General features: G+C 67.8%; 2 protein-coding genes across 14 annotated transcripts in view; one reads left to right on the top strand and one right to left on the bottom strand.

The window, feature by feature from the left end:
* STIM1 (stromal interaction molecule 1) overlaps positions 1-4,811 on the bottom strand; it is a 47,932-nt gene extending 43,121 nt beyond the window's left edge. For 10 of the 13 annotated variants that reach the window (XM_046942294.1, XM_046942282.1, XM_046942290.1 and 7 more), the window contains exons 1-2: positions 4,756-4,785; positions 4,225-4,372 (exon numbers count right to left, since the gene is read on the bottom strand). In XM_046942294.1, the coding sequence (XP_046798250.1) occupies positions 4,225-4,333 (109 nt within the window). In that variant the 5' untranslated portion in view covers positions 4,334-4,372; positions 4,756-4,785. Of the gene's footprint in view, positions 1-4,224; positions 4,434-4,755 lie in introns of those variants that run through there. The other 3 variants (XM_046942315.1, XM_046942281.1, XM_046942277.1) reach the window with 2 other exon arrangements.
* Positions 4,812-5,943: 1,132 nt separating this feature from the next.
* On the top strand, positions 5,944-11,355 carry RHOG (ras homolog family member G). The gene is made up of 2 exons (XM_015280950.4): positions 5,944-6,048; positions 9,434-11,355. Exon 2 carries the CDS (start codon positions 9,458-9,460, stop codon positions 10,031-10,033), a length of 576 nt encoding a protein of 191 aa, XP_015136436.1. The 5' UTR covers positions 5,944-6,048; positions 9,434-9,457; the 3' UTR covers positions 10,034-11,355.
* Positions 11,356-12,249: the final 894 nt, after the last annotated feature.

Here is a 12,249-nt window from a genome sequence, read left to right as displayed (position 1 = left end):
AGACCCCCTCCTATCACAGCACTGCCAGCAGCTCCTCTCCCTGTATCACTTGCACTGGGCACACACTGCCCCACAGGACACGCAGTGGCTGTGTGAGCTGTGGGTCTGAGGCACTGCGCTCAGTGGGCACAACGGGTTGGGGGGCTCTCGGATGGCTCTTCCAGCCTTCACACCACCCATTGACACACACTGACGATTCCAATCCCATTGCTAACACCTCGGCCAGCTCTCACAGGAGGGGCAGAGCATCGTTCTCCATCCATCACCTCCAGGCACCAAAAGCCCCACGGCACAAAGGGCACCCAGGTGGCACCCGGCTGTCCCCACGCGGCTGCGCCCGGCTGAGCCAACGGCCTCCAGCACCGCCCTGTGTTGGTGGGCAGCGCGTCCCACCACGGCCACGGGACCAGCACAGGAGGTGCAGGATGGGAACCACAGCACCCGCAGTGCAGGGGGCAGAAATAAAGCAGTCTTTGTGCTCCTGGCACCCCGCAGCCCCCAGCAATGCGGGTACAGGTTGGGCACAGAGCCGCCTGCAATGGGCGCCCCCAATGCACGCTGTGACCACCGACAGCCCACTGCCCCCAGCACAGTGACACAGTGCCATGGGGACACGGAGCCATGGGGACACGGAGCCATGGGGACACGGAGCCATGGGGACACGGAGCCATGGGGACCCAATCTGGGGGTCCACACCTGGAGGTACCCCAAACCACGGCAGCTCCTTGGGCACGGATGCTCCTACAAAGCACACGGCTGATGAGAGATGCCAGCAGTGACCCACGGGCTCTCTGTAACAGCCCACTTTGCAACACTTGATTAGCAGCGGGAGTAATCAAATCCAAGTGCCCATTAGCTCTGTTTAGAAGCAGACCACTTAATTTGCGTGCCGGCTCATTATGGACTAACAGCTTCCAACAACAGCAGAGGTTTCAGGCTGCAGTCCTGGCGCTGTGTGGGGCACAGAGGTGGGGATGGGATGGGATGGGATGGGATGGGATGGGATGGGATGGGATGGCTGTCAGCTGAAGGAAGGAGGGCTGGGTGGGATGGGAGGGGATGCCCTTCACCCCATGGCACTGCCTGGGGCTGTGGGCCCCATCCCTCGAGGAGCCCGAGGCTGTGGGGGGGCATTGGGACTCTGAGCTGAGGGCACACACCTATGGTGGGGGTGGTGGTCCCAATGGGATCATAGAATGATAGAAAGGCCTGGGTTGCAAAGGACCACAGTGCACATCCAGTTCCAACCCCCTGCTATGTGCAGGGTCGCCAACCAGCAGCCCAGGCTGCCCAGAGCCACATCCAGCCTGGCCTTGAATGCCTCCATGGGGATCCCACCTCCATCTCCATCCCATCCAATCATACAACCACTGACACCAGAAAACACCTCTGACATCATTTGGGGCTTTGGACCAGATGATCTCAGAGCCGTTCTATCACCTCACCCACCCCACAGGGCCCACAGCCCCATGGCTCCGGGACACCCCCGGGGTGGGCAACCCCCCCAGCAACCTGTGCCAGCAATGGCTGCCCTCTGGAGAAGGGATTCCCCCAATACCCAACCTGACCCCATCACCTCTCACCCAACCTGGGGGCAGACCCTCCCCCCATCCATCTATCCATCCCTCCCGGCCCCAAATTCAGGTCTCTCCCACCTCTGTCTGTCTGTCTGAAGGAAAAAACAACTTCTTCTTCTGCTTAGTCACAGATTAATTATGTGCTGGCAGCCTTACAGATCTAAACACAGGCAACGCTGAGCAGCCTTAATCCCGTGCTATTTCCCCCTTCCTGCAGTGGCTGCAGCTCTGAGCGCTCCGGCACCGCTCAGCTGTGGGACATTCCTGGCGTTCCCCTGCTTGCTGTGCTCCTCTGCTCCAAGGACTGCACACATCCAGGCCCAGGAGCTGCAGGAACGGGAAGGGATGAATCGATCTGACCTCAGAACGTGGCCTTATGGGGGATGCAGGAGCACCGGGCCAGCACAGCAGCGCGTGCCTGGGGGCGCACGGGGTCCTGGGGGCGCATCCCCATCCCCATACAGCCACTGCTATGGGGCACTCAGGGCAGGACTCACCCCAAGCCGTGTCCTTTCCTAAGTGGAAAAAGTAGGTTGCTTAAAAATAGGCCTGGAAGCCAAGCCAACGCAGGCACCCTATGCTACGGCCGGAGCATAAACAAGCAGGGAGGATTTGTGTACAAAACCCACAGCCAGGGTAATGTAATGCCTGTAATGACTTCCTTCTGCTCCTCCAGTGTTTCCATACCTGCTGGAGGCACGGCCTGAGGCTGCCAGAGTGTGCATCCCAGCATCACCCCCAGGGCGAATGGCTTTAAACTGAGACAGGGGAGGTTTAGGTTGGATATGAGGAGGAAATTTTTCCCCCAGGGGGTGGTGACGCACTGAACAGGTTGCCCAAGGAGGCTGTGGATGCCCCATCCCTGCAGGCATTCAAGGCCAGGCTGGATGTGGCTCTGGGCAGCCTGGGCTGCTGGTTGGCGACCCTGCACATAGCAGGGGGTTGGAACTGGATGAGCACTGTGGGCCTTTTCAACCCAGGCCATTCCATGGCTCTATAATACCTGCCAGGTGTGGGGGCTGCAGTCCTGCTGGGTGCCACATCCAAAGATACGGGCATGGGCAGCCACACAATGCAGACCCAGAGGGAGCCGTGCAGCCCCCATCCCCACCCTGCCCTGCAGCCACACAGCAAAGCATGCACTGCCTCAGGACAGCGGGGAAGGACACGCAGCCCCTCTGAGCACGTTGGGCACACGGAGCTGATGGTGCAGCGATGCACAGCTGTGTGCACAGCCGGCCACGAGCTGCACTCCTGCTTCACACACCGTGGGGTCCAGCCATGCACCCCAATACTGAGCTGCGAGCTGCAGCACCTCCCCTACAAAGACAGGCTGAGGGAGCTGGGCTTGTTGAGCCTGGAGAAGAGAAGGCTGCGGGGTGACCTCAGTGCAGCCTTCCAGGACCTACAGGGAGCCTACAAACAGGAGGGGAGGCAACTCTTCGAGAGGGGAGATAAGAGCAGGACAAGGGGAAATGGTGTGAAGTTGAAGGAGGGCAGATTGAGGTTGGATGTGAGGGGGAAGTTGTTGACAGAGAGTGGTGAGGTGCTGGAACAGCTGCCCAGAGAGGCTGTGGATGCCCCGTCCATCCGTGGAGGTGTTGAAGGCCAGGTTGGATGGGGCCCTGGGCAGCCTGGGCTGGTATTACATGTGGAGGTTGGTGGCCCTGTGGGTGGTGGGGGGTTGGAGCTTCATGATCCTCGAGGTCCCTTCCAACCCGGGCCGTCCTGTGACGCTGGGAGCCCTCCAAGCCTCCATCAGCTCCATAGGGTGGGCGGTCCGCAGACGGAGCGCGGCGCGCAGTGCCCACCGCTGCACGTGGATGGCCGCGGCGGAGCAGAGCGCACCGGGGTGGCGGTTTGGAGCCCGGCCCGCTCCGCTCGCAGGCAGCAGCTGAACCACCCCGGACCGCCGCCGCCTCCAAAAATAGCCGTCCCGGAGCATTCCTCGCAGGCACAAACCTGCCTGCGCCGCGCAGATCACTTTCCCAGCCGGCCGGGGGGCTCCAGCCGGCACCGCAAAGCACCGCAGCGACCCCGGAGCGCTCGGAACGGATCGGGCCCGGCCCTCGGACCGACCTCACCGCCCTCCCCCACCCCCCCCAACCGCGATGCGGGGCGGCTCCGCGCGGCGCTCCGTGCGGGATCGGCTCTCCCCGTTCCGCCGTCCCCCCGGCGGCGCCCGCAGCCGCTCCGCCCCCCGCTGACCCCCCCCGGAGCCGCCGCTCCCGTCCGTCCCCACGCAACGGCCGCCGCTCGGACGGCTCTCCCGTCGCGGCGCTCCGGTCGGGTCCCGCTCTGACCCCTCCGCCCCTCCTGGGCCCACCGCGCCCCGCGGCGCTCCGCCACCCGCCCGGCGCTGCCGGTAACGTTCGCGGAGCGCTTCCAGCGCGGCGCCGCCGCTCAGCCCGGCGCGGGGAACTCCTGCGGGGCGAACCGACGGCACCGGGCCGGGCTCGGAGCCCCCCACGGCCCGCGGACCGCCCAGACCTCGGAGCCCCCCCCGCACCCCCGGAGGCCCCGAACCCCATCCCGAGGCCCGGGGAAAGCCCCGCACGCGGCCCGCCCCGCCCCGCGCTCGCTCAGCCGAAGCCTCCCCCGAACCCCCCCCGCCGCCCCGGCCCGGCCCGGCCCGGCCCAGCCGTACCTGCGATGGCCGTCTCGTCCAGGTGGGAGCCCGGCGGCCGCTCGGCCCGACCCGGCTGCAGAAGGAACCCGCACAGCACCCACAGCGCCGCCGCCGCCCGCAACTCCATGCCCGCTCAGCTCCCGCTCCGCATCGAGGCCTCCACGCTCTGCGGGGCACCGCCGGGTCAGCGCCGGACCGGGATCCGAACCGCCGCACTCCGCGCTGCCGGCCGGGGCGGGGCCACGTGACACCACGCCCCCGCTGGCCCGGCCACGCCCCCTCCACCAAGACCACGCCCCCTCCTAGTCCACACCCCGTGTGGCCACGCCCCAAACCAAACCACGCCCCCTTCCACCTGGCCACGCCCCCTCCGCTCAGACCACGCCCCCCGCCGGCCCGGCGCCGCTCCCCGCCCCGCGCCCCCTCCCGGCCGCCCCTCCGGCCGCGCTCCGTTTCCGCGCCGCCCCCCCCGCCCCCCCGCCCGGCGCTGTTCCGCCCCGCCGCCCCCTCCTCCCCGCGCCCCCCCCGCCCGCCCCTCCCGCCGCTCACCCGCCCGGGCCGCCGCCGCACCTCGCTGACAGTGGGCGGGGCCGCCGCCGCGCCTCGCTCGGCCAATCGGAGCGCGGGATTTTGGCCACGCCCCCCGCTCGGCTCCGCCCCTCCCACCCACCTCCGCTGCGCCGCAGCGCCATCTGCTGGACGCGAGGTGGAAGTGCAGGCTGGGCTCGGGCCGCCGGCGAGGCGCGGAAGCTAAGCAGGAAGGACTGCGTGCGGAGCTTGGATGGGTGAACGGAAAGGGACGTCGGGTGCGGGGACCGCAAAGTGAGGCGGCGGAGGGACGACGGCGGCAAAAGCACCGCCCCTCCCCCACCCCGGGGCAATGGGGGATGGGAGGGGCAGGGATGGGAGCGGGATGGGATGAGGGTGGAGATAGGATGGGAATGGGGTGGGATGTGGGTCGGGATGGGGATGGGGGTGGGAATGGGATGGGATGGGGATGGGGATGGAGATGGAGATGGGGATGGGGATGGGGATGGGGATGGGGATGGGGATGGGGATGGGGATGGGGATGGGGACAAGAACTGGGCCCGGAAATTGGGATAGGGACAGGGGATAGGGTGAGATGGGAATGGGAACTGAGGTGGGGAATGGCAGTGGGGACAAGAATGGATGGGGATGGGATGGGGATGGAGGTGGGATGGGATGGGGATGGAGATAGGATGAGGATGGGGAAGGGGATGGGGATGGGATGAGATGAGGATTGAGATGGGGTGGGGATGGGGTGGGGATGAGAACGGGATAAGAATGGGGATGGGAACGGAGATGAGGACTCAGGTGTGAGGATGGGGGTGAGATGGTCCTGGGAACGGAGATGGGGACGGAGATGAAGAGAGGATGGGAGGGGAAAAGGACAGGAATTGGGGTGGGGATGAGAGGGGGACGGGGACCGGAATGGGGACAGATGGGGGGCAGCCCCCAAAGGGCACCACTGCGGAGCTCTGCCCCGACCGGGCCCTGGGGACGCCCATCCCTCTATGGGTGCCCGGGGTGGGGGCTCGGTGGGGTTTGGGGGCGACGCCTCGAGGGGACGATTGCTGCCCCCCCCCAGAGGAAATTCCCCCCCGCGTTCCCACGCTCCCCCCCCTCCCCAAACCCTCGACTTCCCCACGCCCCCCCCCGCCCTATGACACCCCCCCACTCCGGGCCGAGGCAGGAAGGAAGCGGCGGGGGCGGGCCGGGCTCGGCGGGAGGAACGGTCGGGGTCGGGAGGGACCGAACGGCGCGGAGCGGCGCGGAGCGGAGCGGAGGACCCCCCCACTGTGCCCCCCACCATGGGCCGCGGTGAGCGCGGGGGGCGCGGGGTGGGCTGCGAGGGCGGAGTCTGACGGGGGGAGAGGGCGGCAGAGCCAGGAGAAGGGCGAACATCGGTCCCACGGCAGCACACGCAGCCCCGGTGCCCCCCATGTGGGTCCGGGATGCCGGGGAATGGGGGGTCCGCACTGAGTCGTAGCCATAGGTCGGGCTGGGGTGGCTGAGGCTGAGGGCACCGCTGCTGTCCTGGAGCCCCATCTTCCTCCGCTGGGGGTCTTCCATCCTCTTCCTCTCACATAGGATTGGTGCACTGCGTGGGGTATGTGAGGTCCTGCTGCCTCACGGGTCGGCCTGCGGTGCTGGAAGACCCCCGTGTGTCCCGAAGGGCTGTTCCCATCCCCATCCCCATCCCCATCCCCATCCCCATCCCCATCCCCATCCGTCCACCTCCAGCATTCCCATCCCCACCTCATCTCATCCCCATCTCCATCTCCGTACTCGTGCCCATTTCCATCATCTCCACCTCCATCATCTCCATTCCCATCCCCATCTCCATACCTCCATCTCCATCATCCCCATCTCATCCCATTCCCATCCCATCCCTGACTCCATCCCCGTTTCCATCCCCATCTCCATCCCCATCCCCATCCCCATCTCCATCTCCATCTCCATCTCCATCCCCATCCCCGTCTCAACACCTCCACCACCACCTCCTCCTCCCCCGCCTCCATCTGCACCTCCATCCCCATTCCCAGACCCCATTCCCTCCACCCCCATCTCCATCCCCACGTTCTGAGAGGGGCAGATCGTGGCCGTGTCCCCCACCACTGTCCCCTACGCTGCGTCTCCAAAGTGCCCCCGGTGCATGGATGGGACTGAGTGTGCCGATGGGACTGAGTGTGCCAATGGGACTGAGTGTGCCAATGGGACTGAGTGTGCCGATGGGGCTGGTAGTGCCAATGATGCACAGAATCCGGTCGGCCCCGCAGCCCCACGGCCGGGAAACCCACATCTCCCGGCACAGCGCTGCCGGTGGGTGCGCGGCGAGGGGTTCCCCCGGCCCGGGGACAGCGGGGACGGAGCCCCGCCCGGCGCGCACCGCCTGCGGGACCCCCGCAGCGCGTCCCATCGGTGCCACCCGCGGTCGTGCGTGGGGTCGCCGCGTCCGGTTTGGCGTCCCCCGCTCTGAGCGGGGGGGAGGAACCAGAGGAAGGGGGGGACCGGCGGCGGCTGCGGGGCGCACAGCGCGCGGTGTGGGGCGCACAGAGTTGGGTGCGCGCGGTGCCGCAGCGGCGCTCGCCGTGCCGGACTCGTGCCGGTGCAGCCCCGCAGCGGAGCGGCCCCACGGAAAGCCCCAGGTGGGGGGGGGGGACGCCCCGGGTGAGCGGCCGGGGGAGGTTTTGCTTCCCCTTTCTCCTGCTCGGCCCCACAGCTGCGCCGTCTCCCCCGCCCCGGTGATGCGGTGGGGGGATGAATCACCCCGCGCCCCGCGCCCGCACCCACTGCAGCGCGGCGGCACCGCGGCTCTTCCTCTTCCTCTTCCTCCTCCGCTTCCCCTCCTCCTGCGGGGCCGGGGAGGGGCGGCCCCGTGGGGCTGAGGCCGGGCTGCGGGGCACGGCTTCGCCGCGGGGTCCCGCGCGGAGGTTCCTCCCGAAGCCCCCACCCCACCGCCTCCGCTGGGAGTGGCCGCGGCCGGAGCGGGGCGGGGGCGCGGGGGGCGGTGGGGGGCGCTGCCGCCCCTGCCCTGCGTTAGCCGGGGATGCGCCGTGGGGCTCCTCGCGGCCCTCATCCCAGCGGGGGCAGAAGGGGTTAACGAGCGGAGGGGGCTGGGAGGGCAGCGGGGGCGGCCGGAGCCCTCCTGGGAGAACAGAGCGGCACTGTGAGCGGCGGGGACGGGACGGGGACGGGGACCGGGATGGGTGCAGGGCTGAGGCCGGGGGTGGCGCTGGGTGTGCAGCAGCACGTGGGGCCCACGTGGAGTCCCGCTGCTGTTCGGTGGCGCGGGGGGCGCCGATGCGCAGCCCCTTCAATGTGTGGTCCCACACGGCTCCATCCCTCCCTGCTGGGACGCGGCAGTGCCATCTGTCCGCATGGAGACCCCTTTGGTCAGCCCCCCCGTGCTGCGTCTGCCCCCACTGCCACCCGTGGGGGGGCTGCTGTGCCGCGTCCCCGTACCCCTCCGAGGCGCTGCCGTGGGGAGCACAAACCCGACGGGCCCACCGTGCCCTGTGCCCACCCCAGGGGCCTCACAGCTCCACGGGGACCCTCCCGGTGGGCGCTGCCCCGGGGCCACCTCTCCGATGGCACCGATGTGCTCACGGCCACGAGCGTTTCCACTGCACTTCCCCACAGCCCTGACTCAGCCACTGCCTCTGCTGGGATGGGGACAGGGATGGGGACGGCACATTTCCATGACGGCCACGGGACGCAGTGGGGTTGTGGCAGAGCCGTGTGCTCACCCCACTGCCCTGAGCTGCTCCTCCACCCCCACCCAATGCTGCTCCCCCCCCCCGCTGCTGCTCTCCAGCCCCATCCCAGCCTCGTCCTCCTCCCCCCAGGGCACCTGCAGCCCTACACGGGGCTCGGCACCATGGGGAGCAGTGGGATGGGGGCGCAGCACCACCCCCATGGGCAGGAAACCACTGTCAGCGCGGGAAGAGGAAGAGTGACTTCCCCATGTAAGAGGGCCCCACGCATCCCGTGGACCCTCTGAGGACCCCCACCCACCCCGGAACTCCACTCTGCCCGGCCCACCTGACCCCATCAGCCCCATGGGGTCCATCAGCAGAGCAGTGTGCCGTGGTGCGGCGCAGCACAGCGTGCGGCACTGCAGCTCTGTGCCGTGGCAGCCCCAGTCAGTCCCTGTGCACACTGCCCAGCGGATCATGGAAGCATGGAGGATGCTGGAAAAGCCCTCCGAGATACAACTCTTTGAGAGGGGAGATAAGAGCAGGACGAGGGGAAATGGTTTGGAGCTGAAGGAGGGCAGATTGAGGTTGGATGTGAGGGGGAAGTTGTTGACAGAGAGTGGGGAGGTGCTGGAACAGCTGCCCAGAGAGGCTGTGGATGCCCCGTCCATCCGTGGAGGTGTTGAAGGCCAGGTTGGATGGGGCCCTGGGCAGCCTGGGCTGGTCTGAAATGTGGAGGTTGGTGGCCCTGTGTGTGGTGGGGGGTTGGAGCTTCGTGATCCTTGAGGTCCCTTCCAACCCGGGCCATTCTATGGCGCTGCGATCCCCACCCCTGCCCACGTCTCTCAGTGCCACATCCCCACGGCTCTGAGCGCAGTGCCCCCCACGACCCCCAGCACAGCTCCAAGCTCCCACCCCACACCCCTCCCCACCCCACCACCGGGGGCTGCGGGTGGTGGCGCTGTGTGTGCCCCCCGCGCCCCCCTGACCCCATCCGCCCCCCGTAGGCCGCTGAAGCAGACAGCGCAGCGATGCAGAGCATCAAATGCGTGGTGGTGGGCGACGGCGCGGTGGGGAAGACGTGCCTGCTCATCTGCTACACCACCAACGCCTTCCCCAAGGAGTACATCCCCACCGTCTTCGACAACTACAGCGCGCAGAACACGGTGGACGGGCGGACTATTAACCTCAACCTGTGGGACACGGCCGGGCAGGAGGAATACGACCGCCTGCGGACGCTCTCCTACCCCCAGACCAACGTCTTCATCATCTGCTTCTCCATCGCCAGCCCTCCCTCCTACGAGAACGTCAAGCACAAGTGGTACCCCGAGGTGTGCCACCACTGCCCCAGCGTGCCCGTGCTGCTGGTGGGCACCAAGAAGGACCTGCGCACAAACCCCGACACCATGCGCCGGCTGAAGGAGCAGAACCAGGCGCCCATCAGCACCCAGCAGGGCCTCAGCTTGTGCAGGCAGATCCGCGCTGTCAAATACTTGGAGTGCTCGGCGCTGCAGCAGGAGGGCATTAAGGAGGTGTTCACCGAGGCGGTGCGCGCCGTGCTCAACCCCGCGCCGGCCAAAGCCAAGCGGCCCTGCGTGCTGCTGTAGGGCGGCGTGGGGCTGCCGTGCCCATGGACACCACCGCGGTGCTCTGCTCTGGGATCGCCCCCACTCGCTGCCACCACGCTGGGCGCCCCGGGCTGTGCTCAGCCCCACACCGCCCTGCCCAGCCCCACGCACCCCCAGGACCCACAAAGCTCCGGCTCCGAGCGGCCCCAGCCCCGACGCACCCGGCTCCGAACACCCCCAGCTTTGAGCATCCTCTGCTGAGCACCCCCAGCTCTCAGCATCTCTGGCACTGAGCACCCCCAGCTCCAAGCGTCCCCATCCAAACACCCCTGGTGCTGAGCACCCCCAGCTCCGAGCACCTCTGGCACTGAGCACCCTCTGCTCTGAGCACCCCCAGCTCCAAACGTCACCATGCAGCAGCTCCGAGCATCCCCGGTGCTGAGCCTCTCTGGCTCCGCACAGCCCCAGCTCTGAGCACCCCTGGCTCTGTGAATCTCCAGCTCTGAGCACCCCTGGCTCTGAGCACTGCTGGCACTGAGCATCTCTGGCTTTGAGCCTCCCCAGCTCTGTGCACCCCCGAGCTCTCTGCCTCCCGTGGAGCGCAGCATGGCCAAATCCGGCCAGCCCCAAACTGTGAGCTTCAGTGCTACAGAGCCCAACTGCACTACCTGCCTGCTGGCCTGGGGCCAGCTGGGCTCCTTCGTGTTCCCTTCATCCCCATCCCATCCCCATCCCACCCCCATTCCATCCCCATCCTCTCCCACCTGCATCCCATTCCCTATGCCCATCCCATCCCATCCCCATCCCCATCCCCATCCCCATCCCATCCCCATCCCATCCCATCCCATCCCATCCCATCCCATCCCCATCCCCATCCCCATCCCCATCCCCATCCCCATCCCATCCCATCCCATCCCATCCCATCCCATCCCATCCCATCCCATCCCATCCCATCCCATCCCATCCCATCCCATCCCATCCCATCCCCATCCCACCCCCATCCCATCCCACCCCACCCCACCTTGGCTGTCAGTGTTCACTCTTTGGGTGACACCTCTGCAGCTCTGGCACAGAGCGACACTTCCTGAGAAAGGGCTGTCCCATGGGGCCGAACCCCCCGGCTCCTGCCTGAGCTCCCCCCACCCCGTGGGGACCCACTGCTACCACCGCTGTGCCCCATGCCCTGTGGGGACCCCCAGCCCCTTGGGGACCCACCACCACCCCACACTCTGCCATCCCCTGGTGCAGTGTTGCCCCTCAAAGTGCTACAAAGTGGTTTGTCCCATAGGACCCCCATGGCACCAGGCTCTCCCCACCCAGCTCCCCCCTGAGCTGCTTTCAATAAAGACCCCCCCCCCTCAGCCCCACGCCTCCTGTGCTCTGCTGTCTGCCCCCATCCCTGGAACTGCTGCTGGGCCACGAGTGCCATCCCTGTGCCCTGGGGTCCCTGGGATGGGGGGTGGGTCCCAACCTGGCACTGCGCCCCTGGGTGACACCTGGCCAGCACCAAGTGCTCTGTGGGGACGTGGGGGGGAGCGGGGGACACTGCAGGGATGGGGCCAGTGGAGGAGGTGAGCATAGGGATGGGCACGGGGATATGGCAGAGCGTGGGGACAGCATAGGGATGGGGACACAGTGGGGATGGGGACACCGCAGGGATGACTGCTGGGGTGTGCAGGAGGAGGGTCTCCTTCCCATAAGTCCCCGGGCACCACAGCTCACACTCTGCCCCTCCTGGCAGCCCCATGGATGTCCCCGTGGCAGCCCCAGGACGTGGGGTATGGGGGGATCCGGGCGCTGCAGCCCCCCGTGGGTCGGGGTCAGCCGCGCACAGGGGCCCCTTGTGCGGCCCCACAGCCGGACACGGCCTCACACAAACGGCCTTTGTTCCCCGCAGCCGCCCGCGGGGGGGTGGGGGGGGGCAGGGGGTGGTGTGGGCGGTGGTGCCACGAGGCAGCGCTGCCCCGTCCCCATCCCGTCCCCATCCCGTCCCCATCCCGTCCCCATCCCCTGGCCGTGCCGAGGGCGCACGGCCGTGACGCACCCGGCGGGGACGGGCGGAGGGGGGCCGGGACAAGGCGAGGACGGAGCCCTGCCCTGCGATGAGCTCACGGCTTCCTCTTCGCCGCGGGATGAGGTCAGGGGGTGTGGGCAGCACCGGGGGAGCCCCGATGTCCCATGCCCACCCCAGAGGCATCTGCAGCTGTGTTGGCTCCCAGGGGTCGGAAGGGGGGGGGGGGCAGTGCAGCCATCAG

Source organism: Gallus gallus, chromosome 1, assembly GCF_016699485.2.
Source record: "Gallus gallus isolate bGalGal1 chromosome 1, bGalGal1.mat.broiler.GRCg7b, whole genome shotgun sequence".
Classification (NCBI taxonomy): domain Eukaryota; kingdom Metazoa; phylum Chordata; class Aves; order Galliformes; family Phasianidae; genus Gallus; species Gallus gallus.
The sequence above is the reverse complement of the archived record's forward strand: the minus strand, read 5'-3'. Positions and strand labels throughout refer to the sequence as shown.

Coding starts and splice junctions, on each gene's coding strand:
- RHOG (XM_015280950.4), top strand. CDS start 9,458: ATGCAGAGCATCAAATGCGTGGTGGTGGGCGACGGCGCGGTGGGGAAG.